A 16,073-nucleotide genomic window follows, 5' to 3' on the forward strand; every position below is an offset into this window, starting at 1 on the left:
AAGGAATTTAATGTGTTTTTTATAATTTGTGCACATCACCTCTTGACCTGTCACTGGGCAAGTCACCACTAAAGGAGTCCCTCGTCTCCTTTCCCTCCCATCAGGTATTTGCACACAGTGACAAGCCCCTGGAGCCTCCTCTTCTCCAGCATGAAGAGTCCCAGCCCTCTCAGTCTCTCCTCATGTAAGAGGAGAAGCTTCATAATAAGGTCAGGGGAGGTAAAAGAGCAGAAAAGGTTGAAGAAGGACAGGGATCATCAAAGAAGTTCAAAGAGGGTGGAGGAAGGTTAAATAAAGTCAACATCAAAGGGAAAATCAACAGCAAAGCAGGTCAAAGCAGGTCAGGGAAGGTCAAGGTTCAAGAGAAGGTCAAGGAAAATCAGGGAAGGCTGAAGAAGGTCAGAGAAAGTCAAAGAATGTTGAAGAACTTTAGGAAAAGTTGAAGAAGGTCAAAGAAAATCAAACAAGGTCAGAAAAGGTAAGAAGGGGACAAAGAAGGTCAGGGAAGGTCAGGAAAAGTCAATGAAGGTGCAGCAAGTCAGGGAAGGTCCAAGAAGGTCGATAAAGGACAAAGAAGCTCAAGAAAGGTCAAAGGAAGTCAGGGAACATCAGGGAATGTTGAAGAAGGTCTTGAAGTGGGAAGGTAGATGCCATTCCATGGCTGGTTGTGATGCTGCCTCATGATCAGAAACAATACAAAGACATTGACTCAGCATAAAAAAAAGCTCTTTTTCAGAGTGGTTTCATTTACACCACACACAAGACTTTGTTACATACCCGTCTTTTCTCATTGCACTGAGTAAGCATAACGATAATTTGTGATTTTTGCTGGAGAACCATCTTCCAAAAATCATTCCTAGTTTCTGGCAGTGGTCCTTGGGTTGCAATGTATTCCTGGGGTGAATTATAACCCTAAAAGACAAAGAGATGGGTCCTGCTTACCAACATGGCTACTGCTTCAGAACATGGTTTTTTCACATTTTTTTAGCTTGCCCAAGTAAAATTTGTACTTCTAAAAGTGATTTTTAATATGAAGAAATTATTTTTTTTGTATTTATTTTGTGATGACAACTTTTGCTAGATTTTGATGTTCCCAAAGTATAAACAATCTAAAATGCAGAAGTTAAGGCTGTTACCACATGAATCATTTGCCCACAGAGAAAAAAGGCCACATTAAAAAAGCAAGTAATAAAAGCCCTAAGAGAAAGTTACAGCTCATTCCAGATTATGTAATTTTAGGGTTTGTTTAGTTATAGGCACAAAACCAGTTACAGATGCCCAGTCTGCTCATCCCAAGCAGTGCCTGTGGTGATTTTCAGTCACTGGTGTCAATGGAACAGGATTATACTCATGCGTTTATGTCATGAGGCCTTAAATTAATAAAATATTAATTAGATTTTTGATTCAAAATAATAGAGAAGATGATGAGTCAATGCACTTAACAGATGCTGTTTCATTTGCATGTATTCCCTTTCCCATATCTATCAACATGATTTTAGTTGGAAAGATTCCTTTCTCCTCTCCAAAACCAAAAGACTGTTATTAGGACCATAAAAAAAGACCACAGAATGACCCTTTTGGCATCTGCTATAACCATATTTGCTGAGATTGTATCATCAAAACTGCATTTGGAAAGTAATTTTATATTCCTAGCAAGAGCAAAAATAATACATCCAACACACAGCATGATCCTATGCAAATTGGGCATTTTCTGTGCCACCACTGTATGTGGATCATAAAATTATTTGTGATTTGGGACCATTTCCCACAAATGGCTTCCTCCAGACATCTCTGCAAATGAGCTCAATCCCAGTTTTTTTGCAGTACTCAGAATTTGCTGTCCGGTCTCCATGGGCTGTGTCTGACCCAAGTGACAAATCCCTGTTAGCACAGGGATAGATCACCCCTGGTTTCTGGGTTTGGAGGCAGTGGAGCACTGATTATCAGGAAAAGAACAGCATTACCATCACGTGTCTATCCCAGTTTCCATGGTCAGCACTGTGCTAGAAGCAGAACTAAAGAGATGCAAAACAGAACTGAACATCTGAGAGGGGCTGCTGTTTAAGATCCTGTTATCCCCAATCCCCTGTGACAGAAGTTTGTGACAGTGTTCACAGGGGTTCTTGGATGAGGGAAGAGATGAGGATCTGACTCCATGTTTCAGAAGGCTTGATTTATTATTTTATTATATATATTACATTAAAGCTATACTAAAAGAATAGAAGAAAAGAATTTCATCAGAAGGCTGGATAAGAATAGAATAGGAAGGAATGATAACAAAGGTTTGTGGCTTGGCTCTGTCTGAGCCAGCTGGACTGTGATTGGCCATTAATTAGAAACAACCACATGAGACCAATCCCAGATGCACCTGTTGCATTCCACAGCAGCAGATAATCAATGTTTACATTTTGTTCCTGAGGCCTCTCAGCTTCTCAGGAGGAAAAATCCTAAGGAAAGGATTTTTCATAAAATTTGTCTGCGACAGAAGTTTCCTGTGCTGTGCATCCTGGAAGGTTTTCCTTTCCTGTTTTTATGCAGTGTGAGTGCTCAGCTTCATGCCCTGGACACAGAGAAGCCAAGCTCAGACACTTGGCTCAACACTGCACCCTTGGGCAATGCCAGAGTGACAGAGAAGTGGCTCCAGTGACTCATCCAAGGGCTCCTCCTTTCTCCATAACGCTGGCTCAGCTCTCTCCAGCACAGCCAGGGTCAGCCCTATCTACAGCCAGATAGAAAGTGATCATTTCTCTGTGAAAGGTCTCTTCCTAAAGGGCTGCAGTGACCATGCAGAGCAGCCCAGGGAATTCCTGCTCTCCAGCCCTCCCTGAGCCACAGCACAGAGGTACCAGAGGGACAAACCTTGTGGCATGGCAGGGATGAGCCTGAGTGACTGCAGGGGAGAGTGGAGAGAGCTGATGAGCTTTCAGCCAACCCCCAGTGTCAAAATATTTGCCTACAGCTCTGTGTACACTGTGTAATTATCCTGGAACCGTGGGTGCTACCCCTGGTAAGTGTCTGCTCCCTGCCAGGTGGAGGAGGAGCAGGGGAAGCACCAGGGAGGAGGCAGAAAGCAGAAGTTGTCTCCACACACCATCTGGGCTGTGTGCATTTTGTGCATTTGGAGTGTCTGCCTTAGCTCTTTTCTTCCATGTGCAGTAGAAATCTAGAAAAATTCCTCATTTGAACACTTATGTTTCGCCTCGCTATCTTAAAAGGCCAATGAATCACTTTAACATTTCCTGCTTATTTCTATACCAGCTCAATCAAAGTCTCACACAGATTCACAACTACTGCAACAAAATTTGCCAAAAACCTTCTCCCTCCATCCCTTTTTATTTTTTCTTTCTTTTTTTTTTTTTTTTTTTTTCTTTTGGTGGTTGTTCTCTGTAGGCACAATATTTGGAAGCTGAAGGAGATGCTGAGAACATGACAGAGCTTCCAGGGAATGCTGTGCTATTTTCAAGGGCCCAGCTCTGCCTGGTGTGCAGGACAATGAGCTCTGTACTCACAGGGATGTAGTTGGCATTGATGTAGTCAGAGCCCTCCTCTTCATTCATTGAGACTAAGCGGACACGACTGAAATCATCTGTGAAAGGAAACAGAAATTAGGAAAAAAATCACCTCTCAAATATGGCTCTCACCCTCCAACTAGGCAAAATTTAAATTAGCCCTATAGGAATGGCCAAAAATAATCTATTAAAAAATAGAAAGTTCTTGTGTTGACTAAGAGAGCTATGTTTGCTTCAGCAAACATGGACACACCATCATTAGTGTTCTGCAAACACCCCCTCCAAGTGCTGTCCCTTTGGGTTCCCTTAGGCTTCATTAAAATCATAAGAGAAATACAGTAACACTACTCAGCAGCATTAAAAAACCTTGTGTTTCTCACCTCCAAGCTTTTGCCATGATAAACATTTCCAGGAAGCTACATCTAAAATAAAAACATCCCTTGCCTGGTTCTCTGCAAGAGCAGGATTGTAGAACAGGCTTTTACCAGCCTTACAAAAATCTCCTGATTCTCCAATTTTCTTATTGGAGCTCTTCTTTCCCTCTCTGGGGATTTCAGCAGGATTTAGTGTGTTGCACTCACAGGGCAGGATATTTGTGTAGCGATTCTTGCAGCGATTCATGGGGAGATCAGCAGCAAAGTGGGGGATGTCCAGCCCAATCAGCTTTAGCTCCTGAGATGACAGAAAGGAAAATGCCAAGGTCAGCCTCAAAAACACTCAGGGATCACCCTTGTGATCACTTGTGGCAGGTAGCAGACAGAAAACGCTCATAAATCACTTTATAAATTGACAGCAGGATGACATATTGTCTGTTTTTGATGAGTTGGGCTCCAAGCAGCTGGAGAGCAGAGCTGGGGTTTCTCCTCCTGATGTTGCCAACACATTGATGCCATCCCAGAGTTGGGACTCAGCATTGCTCCTCCTTACCCACACTCACTGTCAAACCAAAAATCCTGTCAAACCAGGGGCTGGCTAAGCTATTTCTGTGCTGGTCATCTGCCCCCCTTAGAGAGGATTCTTGAAATCCTCAAGTGGGTTTTAGTCCTCAGGAAATGCTTGGAAGATCTTTTTAGTCATCATCTTCAGTAGTCACATGTAATATATGGTGCATCAGGGGAATTTGCTGTCAGGAAGGGATCATGGAAACACCGAGTGCTCCCCACTTAAAATCTTTGGGAAGATTTTCCATCTTAAATCTTTGGGAAGCAGCCCCAGGATAGGGATGGGGATTAGTTTTATACTACTAAACTGACTTTAAGACAGTGCACCTGAACTTGCCTGAGAGAAATGTCCTTGCTCTTATAGAGATTTCTGATGCTACTTCCTGATTTCAGTGCTTCCTCTCAAATTAAGGACATTAAATATATAAAATAAAGCCATTAAATCCCAAATATAATTCAGGTTGCCAGCATGACCTAAACTTAAAGCAAGTGTGTTTTTTCTGACAGTTAACTCAGATTGAATGTGAGAAGCCACTCCAATCAGCTCAATAAATGCAGGATTTAACAACACCAAGCTCCACTTCTAAATTCTGCAGAATTAGGAGGAAGTGAAGCTGGCCCACCCAGCAACAGCTCAGATCAACCAACACAGAAGCACGTCATGCTAAACATCTTGAAAAAGCTGATCTGGGCAAGAATCCTCAGAGTTTTACCTCGAATTGCAGAGAAAATTTATAATCTGAGTCTTTGGCCATATCCTTGATGTATCCATCAAAATCGTCCAGCTGGACTGGGCTTCAAAAGAAAAATACAGAGAAATTAGGTTAAAAAATCTGATTTTTGTAGCACCTTTCATTTCTTTCCCCCAGAATACTTTCAAGTGATAAATATATATTTGCTAGGAAAAAATAAGGACAAACTTTGTGGTTCAGGGCCACAAAATGGGGGTCTGTTACATTTTGGATACTGCCCTGACTGCTTTCTCTGCTGGCTTTGACAACTACACACATTTGTAATTATAGAGAGACATTGTCTAAAAAAAGGTGGTCTATAAGTATACAAAACCATGGAGGGCTTCAGTAGGTAGGAATTAGCCTTGATTTAATGACTCCCCTCTTTCCACACATTTTTTTTTGCCAGGTGAGATCTATCTGTTAGTCAGGCACAGCCCCTGAACACAACACAGAAATAATTAGGCTGATGCTGTGAGTAACGAAACACAGGTAAACAGCTCCCCTCTCCTAATTATCATACTCTAATTTACAAGCTACTGGAGCATGTACACAGTAATCTTCTCATTTACTTGGAGGCAATATGCCCATAGGAACCTGTCTTATCACCACTTAATTACTCCTGTTTACCCGCTAGCATTAATGATCTGATGTTCTAGCAACAACTGTAATGAGAGCCCCATGTCAACAGGGAAATGTCACTGCAAACAAATGCATCCCAGATTTTTCACCATTTGCAGTTTTTAACTAAGGATAAGCTCTGCTGAAATCACTAAGTTGGATAATTGATCTTTTCCCTGCTGACTGATTTTGTATGTTTTACTGCAATCTGTTGAGCAGAATCGTTTTTGTCCAATTTGTGTTTGTTTTCTGCTTTCAGGTATCTCTCTTGGGATATGTCTATCAAGAAGTTTTCTGTATTTGTAAGTGAAATACCACTATGCCATGATGCCTATTTAGTCTTATTCCTTTAAATATCAAAGTTGTTACATACTTGGTCAGCTTTCTCTTCTTTAATCCATTTTTACTCCTAAAAAAAAAAAAAAAGAAGTTTTAAAATTCATACTTATGAATTAAAAGTTCATTAAACAGTTGTACAACCTTTTTTCAAAGACAGCACTGATTTAAGAATGTGAATTTTTTCATCATACTCAGAAGGAGATTGGTGACAATAATTTATAACAATTTTAAGCTGATAGCAAGATTTCTGTTGAGTCCAGTGGGATGAACATCCCATTCTGTGGCTCTGAGAATGGGATTTGCCATTGGAAAGGAAAATCTATGCCCAGAAAAATCCATGGTTTCCCCATAAATGCTGACCCATTGGCTCTGGGTGGGCTGGGGCTGAGTGCCCAGGGCCTGAGCCTGGAAAATTGGATGTCAGCCCTGGAGAGAACCTGGGAATGAGAAGCATCTGCTGGGTAAAGGGACAAGAAAACCACTGGAAAATTCAGGGGAAGGTGAAGGTAAAAAGAAAGGTCCTGTCTCCTAACCTGCTTATGATGATAAATGAAGCCAATGGCAAATATCCTACTGACCTCAGCGGGACTCCAGCTTAAACCTTAGATAATTTAATTGACTTTAAACAGCTGGAGATAATTGTGCCAGTCATGTTAAACAATGATTTATGGCTGGTGTAATTCACTAGCCACAGTTGTAAGAAGGTTTTTGAGTGTGTTAAGCAGCGAAACCCAAAGGACTGGATTTAAGAACTGCACTACACCAGCTACCACGGGGTGGATTTTTGTGTTCGTTTTGTTGTTGCCAAAAAGAAGTTAAGCAACCAAAAAAAAAAAATAGACAAAACAAACACCCTGGAATTACTTAGCTAGAGGTCTAAAAACATTGATTTCTGTTCAATCAGCCACAGAGCTCAAATAGATTATTGCTCACTCAGAAGGAATTTTAGTAGTGCCAGTTTTTAATTCCCGGGCATTAAACAATATCTGTTATTTTTTCACATTATAATGACGCTATTTTAAATTTCATGGTGATATGAAAATTATGTCTAGATCATTTGGTTCACAGCTTCAATTAGTAAATCAAAGGACAAGACTTTTAAATTCTAAATAATGAAATTATACAGAAATAAATAATAAAAAGCAGGGTATTTTTATTTTTCTACCTTGTTTAGAAGCTACACCAAAAACAAATAAAGAGCTACTTTCCAAAATTAAATTTTACAAAATATTGAGTTTCTGAAGCAGCCACAACCTGCAGTAATTTTGTTATTTTTGTCAAAGTACATTTCCATTTAGATGAGGATCTTTGCCTGCAGAATTAACAAGAGCTATGGCAATACCAGCTTTATATTAATGTGGAGATTAAATATCATAAACCTCTTCAGCCTATCACATTATCTGTACATTCATATGTACTGAACACCTAAACTAGTAGTATTTATTTTCCATCTTTGAAGATTTTTTTTTCCAGTGAAATCTTAACGTTAATTCCACTAAATTATTCAACACACCTCTATCCCCTGTGACTGTGGTAAATAAACCTTTTAATGTCAGGCACATAAGAATTAATTTGAAAAGGAAAAAAAATAGCTAAATGTCTTAGCTCTTAATAGCTCTTTATGATGGGAATGCCTCTAAGAACGCTTCTCCAAGGAACACTTCAAGAGGCAATAAAACAAATGATTGACAAACATTTCTCAGAAAGAATTTTGTGTGCTTTGATAGTCTCAAGAGGCCTTTGTTTCTTAGCATGGCAATTGTTTCCTGAATGTTCATAAATGTTTTAAGCCAGCTTATGTGCAAAACAAAAACATTTGAAACATGAGCTGGTGTTTCATCTGTTATTCCATTTAGTCTACATATTAAAATACAAAGAGAGGGATTAATCTCATCTCATTCCACTTCAGCTCCTGTAAACTTAATCATGCAGACTGAAATAGGTAGATTGATTGAAGGGGAAACCTCTGAAGAAAGATAGGCATCTGGAGAGGTGAATGAATGAATAATAAAAGAAAAAAGGCAGAGGGACAAAAGATGACAACACTTTTGCAGCAGTGCCATTCACAGTGTCCACTCTGGGCTTTTTGACCAGCTGAGAGAGCTGAGTGTGACTTCCAAAATAACCACCTGATGCCTGAGGTTTTAGCTCTTATCTTTTTCAGATTCTGTGTTGCTTTAACTTACATTTCAAGGCCCACTGAAAATGTGGATGGGTTTTTCTACAGACTCACTGTAACTCAAGGAAAATCAGTCTCAAAAATCCCTGTGCTGAAGATGCTGATGGCTGCCTACCAGGACTTTGGTGCCTCATGGTAAGAGCAGGGAAAATGTTTGGGAAATAAAATCTTAACCTCAGGACCACCTTTTTTGTAAAACCCTAAAACTTGGATCCAAGAGCATCAGGAACTTAAGTTTCTTAACTTTATATTAATTAGGCAATTTTGGGTCATAGTTAATCATAATTATTTGTTAAATGGCTTGTAAAACAATTCTGGTTCTAAGAGGAGTGGCTTTGTTCGGTTTTTGAAGAAAACAATCAGGTGTTTACTAAATCCTTATAAATTATTTACAGACAGTAATAAATATACCCACAGTATTAAATAAACCCACATACACAATACATGCACACAGTGACCCTATTTTTACTCTTTGGGACTCCTAGTTTTATCCATTCTCAATGAACTGGTTTTATTTCAAAAGCAAAACTTTTACTGACATCAGGAGGGCATAAGAGCACCTTTGAAAAACAAAAGTATTTGACATCACACACCGAACAGGTGAGGCACAATCAAGCAGTTTTAGTAATAGAGCAGCAGCAGCAGAAGTCAGTGCCAGGCAATGAACATGTAAATAACCAGGACAGAAGAAGCCGGGACTTTTAATGAAGCAGCAAAAATTGCAAAGACAGCAATGAGATGGATATGGTGACCACTGTAAGATTAGCTGTTTAATACCAAAATGGGTTGGAGAATAAGCAGACAAACCAGATGAAGCAGGGTAGCAAATACTTTGATACCCACATCCTCGCCAGTCCATGTTCCAGTGCAAAATTTTATCTCCAAAAGCTTTGACCCGTTTGAGAACAAAGGTACCACACATTTTTCATGTCATAGAAATTCACATTGCTTACACATTGCATATGGAAAAACAAGTAAATCACTTACCAAGGATTAACATAAAATGCCAAAAGATAATCAGTCCAAAGGCATGAGGGTAGCAGAGTTAGGAAAGCAAATACACTTCTACGCCTGTGAGCATTAATAAATAACATACATAAAGATGAAAAAGTGAGGAGAGTTAGTAAGACAAACAGAAATCAGGAGATCAGCAAATTCTATTTTAAAAATCAGCTAAACCTGATAAATCCCACTTCTTACTTACTTCCTAACAATATTATTAGCATCCCTAGAATTTTTTCCTCCTCAACCTGCAGGACTTTCAGCTATCCAACACAAAATTCTATGTGGTTAAAATAACTATGTCTTATCATATTGATTCAGGCCTGTTATTCCTAATTTTCAGAGAATAAAGTGGGTAGGAAAACATCACTGACAGATTTCCAGCCATTGCATTGGTGGTATTAAGCCTACTTTCAATGTTTTGAGATATTCAGTACTGGTATGGTTTGTTTTTATCACATACATAATCACCCATGTTTGTTCCTGCAAGTGATCCTGTGGATATCAGATGATCTATATCAGAGAGAAATTCAGATGCTTCCAACACCACTTAATACCCTCTATTGAGTCAGATTTCTCAAGGCATCCCTATAATACTTTGCATAATGCTTCAAATTCTTTCCTAGGTTTTCATCTAAACATTGCTTGAACAGTTCTTCTAATTCTGCTTTCTATGAATAACCATCTACAGCAGATTTTACTATGGCTAAAGGAAATGTGAGTACAAAATCATTCTAAACTCCTGTATTTGTAAGCTGGTTCTGCGTGCATTAATTCAGGAAACCCACTCAATCCTGTTCTATCTATTGGTGAAATAGGCTTCAAGTATTTTGCAAATATGAAAAACTCATGGAACTTAAACAAACTTGGCTCCAGTAAAATGTTTGTTTGTTTTTTTTAGTCAAATACACCCTCATGGTGTTTTTTTCCGCATAAGAAAATCTGCTGCCTTAAAAGTGATACCACCCTTGGAAACACAAAGTTAAATTTCCTTGTTCAGTACCCTTGGCTCTTATGAAGTTGGTAGATACTGTGCTTTCCCTGATAAATAAATCATGTCAAATTGAATCATCTCTAATCCCAATCTTCCAGCCAGTGAGGAAATCTTCTGCCCATGCAGTGAAAACTCCAAGTTGTGCTTTAATGAGTTTTGCTGCTGCAGAGGAAATGGGCAGTGCAGTTTCTGCAGGGCAGCTGCCCCAGGCTTTGTAGGATTTGTGAGGCTCAGCCAGAGGCAAGAGGGTCAATCATACACCACAATAATGCAGAATCAGACTGTGGCATTTACATCCTCTGAACAGAGAGAGAGATAATTCTCTCTCACAGGTTTTTCCTGGAGAAGCACAGAGAGAAGAAGAAAAAACAATCCTTATCTCTACTTGCTGCTCCTGTTGTTTTTGCACATGTGGAATGTGTTAGGAAGATTGTGTACTTAAAGGGATTTGATAACTGGACTCAGGTGATGGTTTTTTATATGAATTAACCAATCACTCAAAACTGTGTCCTGTCAGGAGACAGTCAAGAGTTTTCTTTAGTATGTAATTTAGTATAGTATAGTATAGTAGAGTATAATGTAATATAATTTTAATAAAGCATTTGTTCAGAATTCTGAGTCAATGGAATCAGATGCCAACCATTCACCGTGTTGGGGTCACTGTGAATTCAATATCAGACTCTTAAGGCTCATTTGTTGTTTGAATTTCTATGGGGCTGGACTGAGGATAAAATTTGGCACAGATCTCTGGTGCCACAGAGGTTTCCATTAGGCTCTGGAGAGAGAAGTGATGATATTGCTGGAATACTTCTCCTTCCTTTGAGAAGCTCCACGAGAGGCTTTTACTTCCTCTTGCCTGCAGAGGCAGAAAGAATTATTCAAGCCTGGGCTTATTTCATTGCCAATCCTCACAAGAATTTTCCACACTTTATCAAATCACTGGCTAACATGCTTGCAAACTGATTTATATTCACAGAATAGGAGCTCTGACAGCTAAAGCAATTTATTTTATATAACATATGAAAAATGTGTAATTGCCTAATAAATACAATACTGTTTTCTTCTGCAATCGTGTAGTCCTTCACATCCTGCTCAGGCTTACAGAACAACTTAATTAAAAGGAGGAGATGCAGAGATTGCTCAAACCCTGAAAAGTCAGCTGAGCTTCCCTTGGGAATTAGTGGATATGCCCATGGCTCCCTGACTGGATCCCTGCAATGAGCCAATCCTTCTCTCTGTTTTTGGGGCTGAATTTCCTACCTGGCTGCCTGGATGGATTGTGAATCTGCTCTTGACATTAGACAACAGAGGCACACAAAACAACTCTCAGAGAAATAAGGACCATTAGATAAGGACACACTGCCTTCAGGTACCAAAGTTTGTGGAGATATTATGCAGGAATGCTTTCCTCAGTTTATATTTTTATAACTTAATTTATGTATGTATACATATATGCATATACACACTGACATACATATATATGCTAAATCAAGAAAGAACCTTCACTTTCACATCCAAACCTATTAATTCCCTTCCCATTAAAAAAGAAAAAAGAAAAAAGAGCCTTTTATGGTTTTAATAACATCTGTTGCTAGTTCAATAATTTCATTCAAGCTTGGCTATTTAATTAACATGAGTGTTTGATCTTCTGACTTTTTTTGCCATTAATACAGCCCAAGCAAGAGAAGCAGAGGGATGGTTTCATTTGTACTGCACACAGCTGGCTGCTTTTAAAGCTAAACCAAGCAAGTGAAGCTTGTTTAATATCCAGTTAATTAGCAGCACAGTGAGATATTGACAAGATTTGCTGGGCTTGTTAGTTCAGTTTGCAGTTTATTAGCAAAAGGCTTGTGGTGGTGCAGTGTGAATCCAGTTAATCCCAGCCTGGCTGGCAGGCTGTGTCCTGTGAGGTCATGGAAAGAAATTCCCTGTGCACCAACTTTTCTTTCCAACTTCTCAGCTGTCAGCAGAGCTGACCATGGGTGTAAAGGCATTTTTTTAGTTTTTTTTCTCCTGGCCTACTGGAATGGTGCTGATGTCATCCTTTTAGTGTCTGTGCTTGGACTTGCCTTGAAAGAGAAGAGGTTTTTGCAGAGATTGCTAACAACAGTACAGTAAACCTTGGCTCTGTCATTACCATTTATTTGATTATCATAATAGGGATGATGATGAAAATAGGGGTGACAGATTCACACTGCCATTCAGGTGGCTCTCAGAGCTATTAAAGCTAATCTCACAGATTTTCTTTGTTCAAATACTCCTCTTCAGCTGATGATGACAGAGATGATTTACAGTCCATATCAGTGCCTGCAATTCTTGCAAGTGATTTTCTAGACTAGCAAGATATATTTAGGGAGTTTTTTGTTATTTTTTTCAACAGCACTGAACATCAGGCTACACTATATATTTGAGCTGGCTTGCCCTTGTCTTGTAACATAAGGAAATATTTATTAAACCACTGTATGAGGACAGTTGGTAATTAGTTATCTACAAATAAGCTTACTCCTGGATGCAAATACATGGAAGTGCTAAAGAATTTATAGATCAAGTTTCTACAGTTGTGTTATTTTAGGAAATACGTCTGTAAGAGAAAGGGAAAAAAAATCCTCCCCAAACACATCCATGAAATTTGGCTGACATGCAAATACATCATTGCCTACTAAAAATAGCAGGTGACAGAATGCATGTCTTCAGTGATCATTCAAGAAATAAAATACCTTCAAGGGATAAAATATAAAATTAACAAGCCTAGTAGTTTTATCCTAAAGAGGGACAGCAATGACATAAAAAATAAGCACTAAGATTACAGATAACATTTGCCAAAAAGCAGAGATGGGGAAGAAAACATAAGCTTTGCTTCAAGGACTCACCAGTTATAGGGGAGCTTTCCATCTCTCTCCAAAGATGCAAAATTCACAAAGGTCCCAGCCCCACACTCCCTGTTCCAGGAAGACCATTAGGTAAAAAGTTATTATTTTTGGATTCACAACACTTGCAAAGAGCTTGGTTTAACAAAAATTTCACCTTTGGAGTTGCAGGGAAATGCTAAACACTCATCTGTGACTTGGTCTCAGATAATGTTAAATGAACATAACTAGAATCCTTTAATGTGGTTGTCTAAAACCAATAAATGTTCAACACCATCTGAGATCAAATTGCCTCAAAATGCTTCAAAAAAATGAAATTCTCAAACAGACCTTATCTTCTGTCCACATTTGTGCTTTCCATAGCATGACAATGGCCTCAGCGCACAGGTTCAATATTTACCTTTCTATACTAAATATTCATTGTTCCCACTCCAAGGAGAAGTTCTTTAATTATATCCCTTTTACAGGATAATTATAGGTAATTTTGAATCATGAAAATAACTGTAAGGAAAAAAAATAAAATTCTGAATAACATTCTAGTAGTGTCCTTATCACAAGTCTATTATTTTCAGCTATGAATTATAAACTAACTTGACTATTTTCTTGATTTAAGCAAACAATTGCTTCCAGCTTCTTTCTGGATTTATTTTTAAAATTTCCTTCTGGGGTGTTTATGTTCTGTGGCTAGAAGCAGTGATGAAGAGAAAAAGCTTTGGGCTGGCTGCTCAGTAATTAAATAGAAAAGAATTAATTTAGCTGGGAATTTCAGAGCCAATTGCATGCAAAAAGAACAAACTACATTATGTTTTCTTAAAAAGATAACTTGAAACATATGTGTGATGTGGTCATCTATTGCATGGAATATATAGACTAGACACAACACACAAAATCCAGCATCTTGTTAAGCACAAGATTTTTTACATAAGATTTTTTACATTAAATAATTTCCTTTCTTGACACAGTACCATAAATGAATATAAAATATATTATATAGATTATAAAAAGACAAAGACTCTGTGATACCTTCAAAACTAGTAGGTAAAGCAATTTTATATATATATACACACAGAATATATAGGGTTTGGGGAAACTTCCACAGCTCACACAGGCCACAACAACTCACATTAAAGTGAACTGTTGCAGGTAAGATCTCCTAGAAAAGGAAATTGAATTCCAATATTCAGGCACAAATGATTGGTGCAGACTGGCAAATGGTGAGAGAGAGACCTTCTAGAAAATGTTATTTTTTGGTATGGAAAAAATCTCCTGTTCCAAACCATATCAAAGACTTGCAAAGAACCTTGATGTCCTGCCCATGCCCATTTGCCTCAGAACCTAATTATCATTAATGTCCCTGATACACCCTTTTGTAATATGGGATTGCACTTATGGACTTGATCCTGCAAACCTGAAAATAAGACAAAGCTTGAGGCTCGTCAGTCAGGTCAGGAGTGAAAATAGATACAAGGAGAGGATGTGGTCAACAGCAGCAAAACAACTCTTGGAGACACCCTGATAAAAATAACACAACAAGCACCTCAAGTAGCACCCACACAAAAGCATTCTCAGCTGAAACTATTGTCACAATGTTTGTCAGTGTCTGAATGGGGGGTTTTGGCGGTTTTTGGGTGCTTTTGTTTTGTTGGGTTTTTTTGGGTTGGTTTTTTTTTTTTGGTGGTTTTTGCCTTTTTTTTTTTTTTTTTTTTTTGTAATTAGCATAAATCTGCACTTACCTTGCCATTTGTAGGTGTTTTCTCCTGAGGACAACAAGAGTGACCAGCAGCAGCCCAATCAGGAGGATGCTGAGGATGGCCAGCACAGAGATTACCACGACATTGGGGTTCATCTCAGTAACTGTACATAGAGAAAATTGCTCTCAGTTACTCAGTTCAGAAGCATTGGCATTTTTCCTTGGTTTTGTTTTTCCCTGAGTTTTGATAATGTTATTTTTTTAAGCTTATCTCAAAGAGCTTGGAGTGTTAGAGAAAAATCTACCACAGGAGATAAGGGGAGAGTTTGAGTAGCTATTGCTCTTCGAAAATTTCTTTGGGGAAATGCCTTCACCCTGGCATTTTTGTTAAACTTTAACATGTTCTGATTTATTATTTTTTTCCTCTTTAGCTGACATTTATAACACAAGGGAAAACGGTGAAGGTAATACAAAATACAGATATTCATCATCATCTATGTCTCCAAAGCACATTTCCACTCTGAAGTTATTCTTCAACAATAATCAATGCTTTTTCTGACCCAGAAGCAAAATAATAAACTGGGGATTTGCAACATCCTGGGTGGAAATTGCTTAATTACTCTGGAAAATGACATGCCCAGGGATCCTCCCTCAGGAGCTTTTTGGCTGTGACTGCTGAGCATCCTGCAGAGACCTTTCCTCTCTCTCACTTCTTTGCTGAATGCAGGAAGCCTTAAAAGCTTGTGAATGTGGTTTTCCTCTTGTTTGGGCTTGGCTGAGAAAACATTTTTCTCCATAAAAATCATAAAGTAGTTGATGTTGGTATTGACACCACAAACTCCATCCCTGATTTCTAAAACCCAGTGCAGAACTGAGCCCCTAGTCTGTATTTTCCAAGTGGGGCCTTTTCTAAGGGCTTCCCAAAGCTTCTCCCCCATCCCATCCACACCTGGCAGCCTTTTTATGATACAAACAACCCCTGGGGCCAGCATTACAAAGAGCAGCTTTAGAAAGCAAGGGAGAATGTGGCATTCACACTCTCTGAACATCATTCCTTCACCCAGGATTTTCTCCTGGGAAGCTGAGAAGCCTCAGAGAAAAATTAAAACAATAATTATCTCATTTGCTTCTCCTCTGTTTTGCTCATGTGGAATGTGTTTGGAGATTGTTTCATTGGTTTCATGTGAGTTGTTTTGACTC

At 38.8% G+C, this 16,073-nt stretch overlaps 1 protein-coding gene across 2 annotated transcripts in view; it reads right to left on the reverse strand.

Annotated features, from left to right (window-relative positions):
• Positions 1-16,073, reverse strand: part of PTPRO (protein tyrosine phosphatase receptor type O) — a 140,188-nt gene that overhangs the window by 9,376 nt on the left and 114,739 nt on the right. Inside the window, exons 15-22 of one of the 2 annotated variants that reach the window (XM_064735235.1) lie at positions 14,917-15,037; positions 13,187-13,255; positions 9,308-9,391; positions 6,176-6,211; positions 5,164-5,245; positions 4,091-4,181; positions 3,510-3,586; positions 778-912 (exon numbers count right to left, since the gene is read on the reverse strand). In XM_064735235.1, coding sequence (XP_064591305.1) covers positions 778-912; positions 3,510-3,586; positions 4,091-4,181; positions 5,164-5,245; positions 6,176-6,211; positions 9,308-9,391; positions 13,187-13,255; positions 14,917-15,037 — 695 coding nt within the window. The remainder of the gene's footprint in view (positions 1-777; positions 913-3,509; positions 3,587-4,090; positions 4,182-5,163; positions 5,246-6,175; positions 6,212-9,307; positions 9,392-13,186; positions 13,256-14,916; positions 15,038-16,073) is intronic. The other variant, XM_064735245.1, reaches the window with a different exon arrangement.

This window comes from Zonotrichia leucophrys, chromosome 1A (assembly GCF_028769735.1).
Source record: "Zonotrichia leucophrys gambelii isolate GWCS_2022_RI chromosome 1A, RI_Zleu_2.0, whole genome shotgun sequence".
NCBI classification, from domain to species: Eukaryota; Metazoa; Chordata; class Aves; order Passeriformes; family Passerellidae; genus Zonotrichia; species Zonotrichia leucophrys.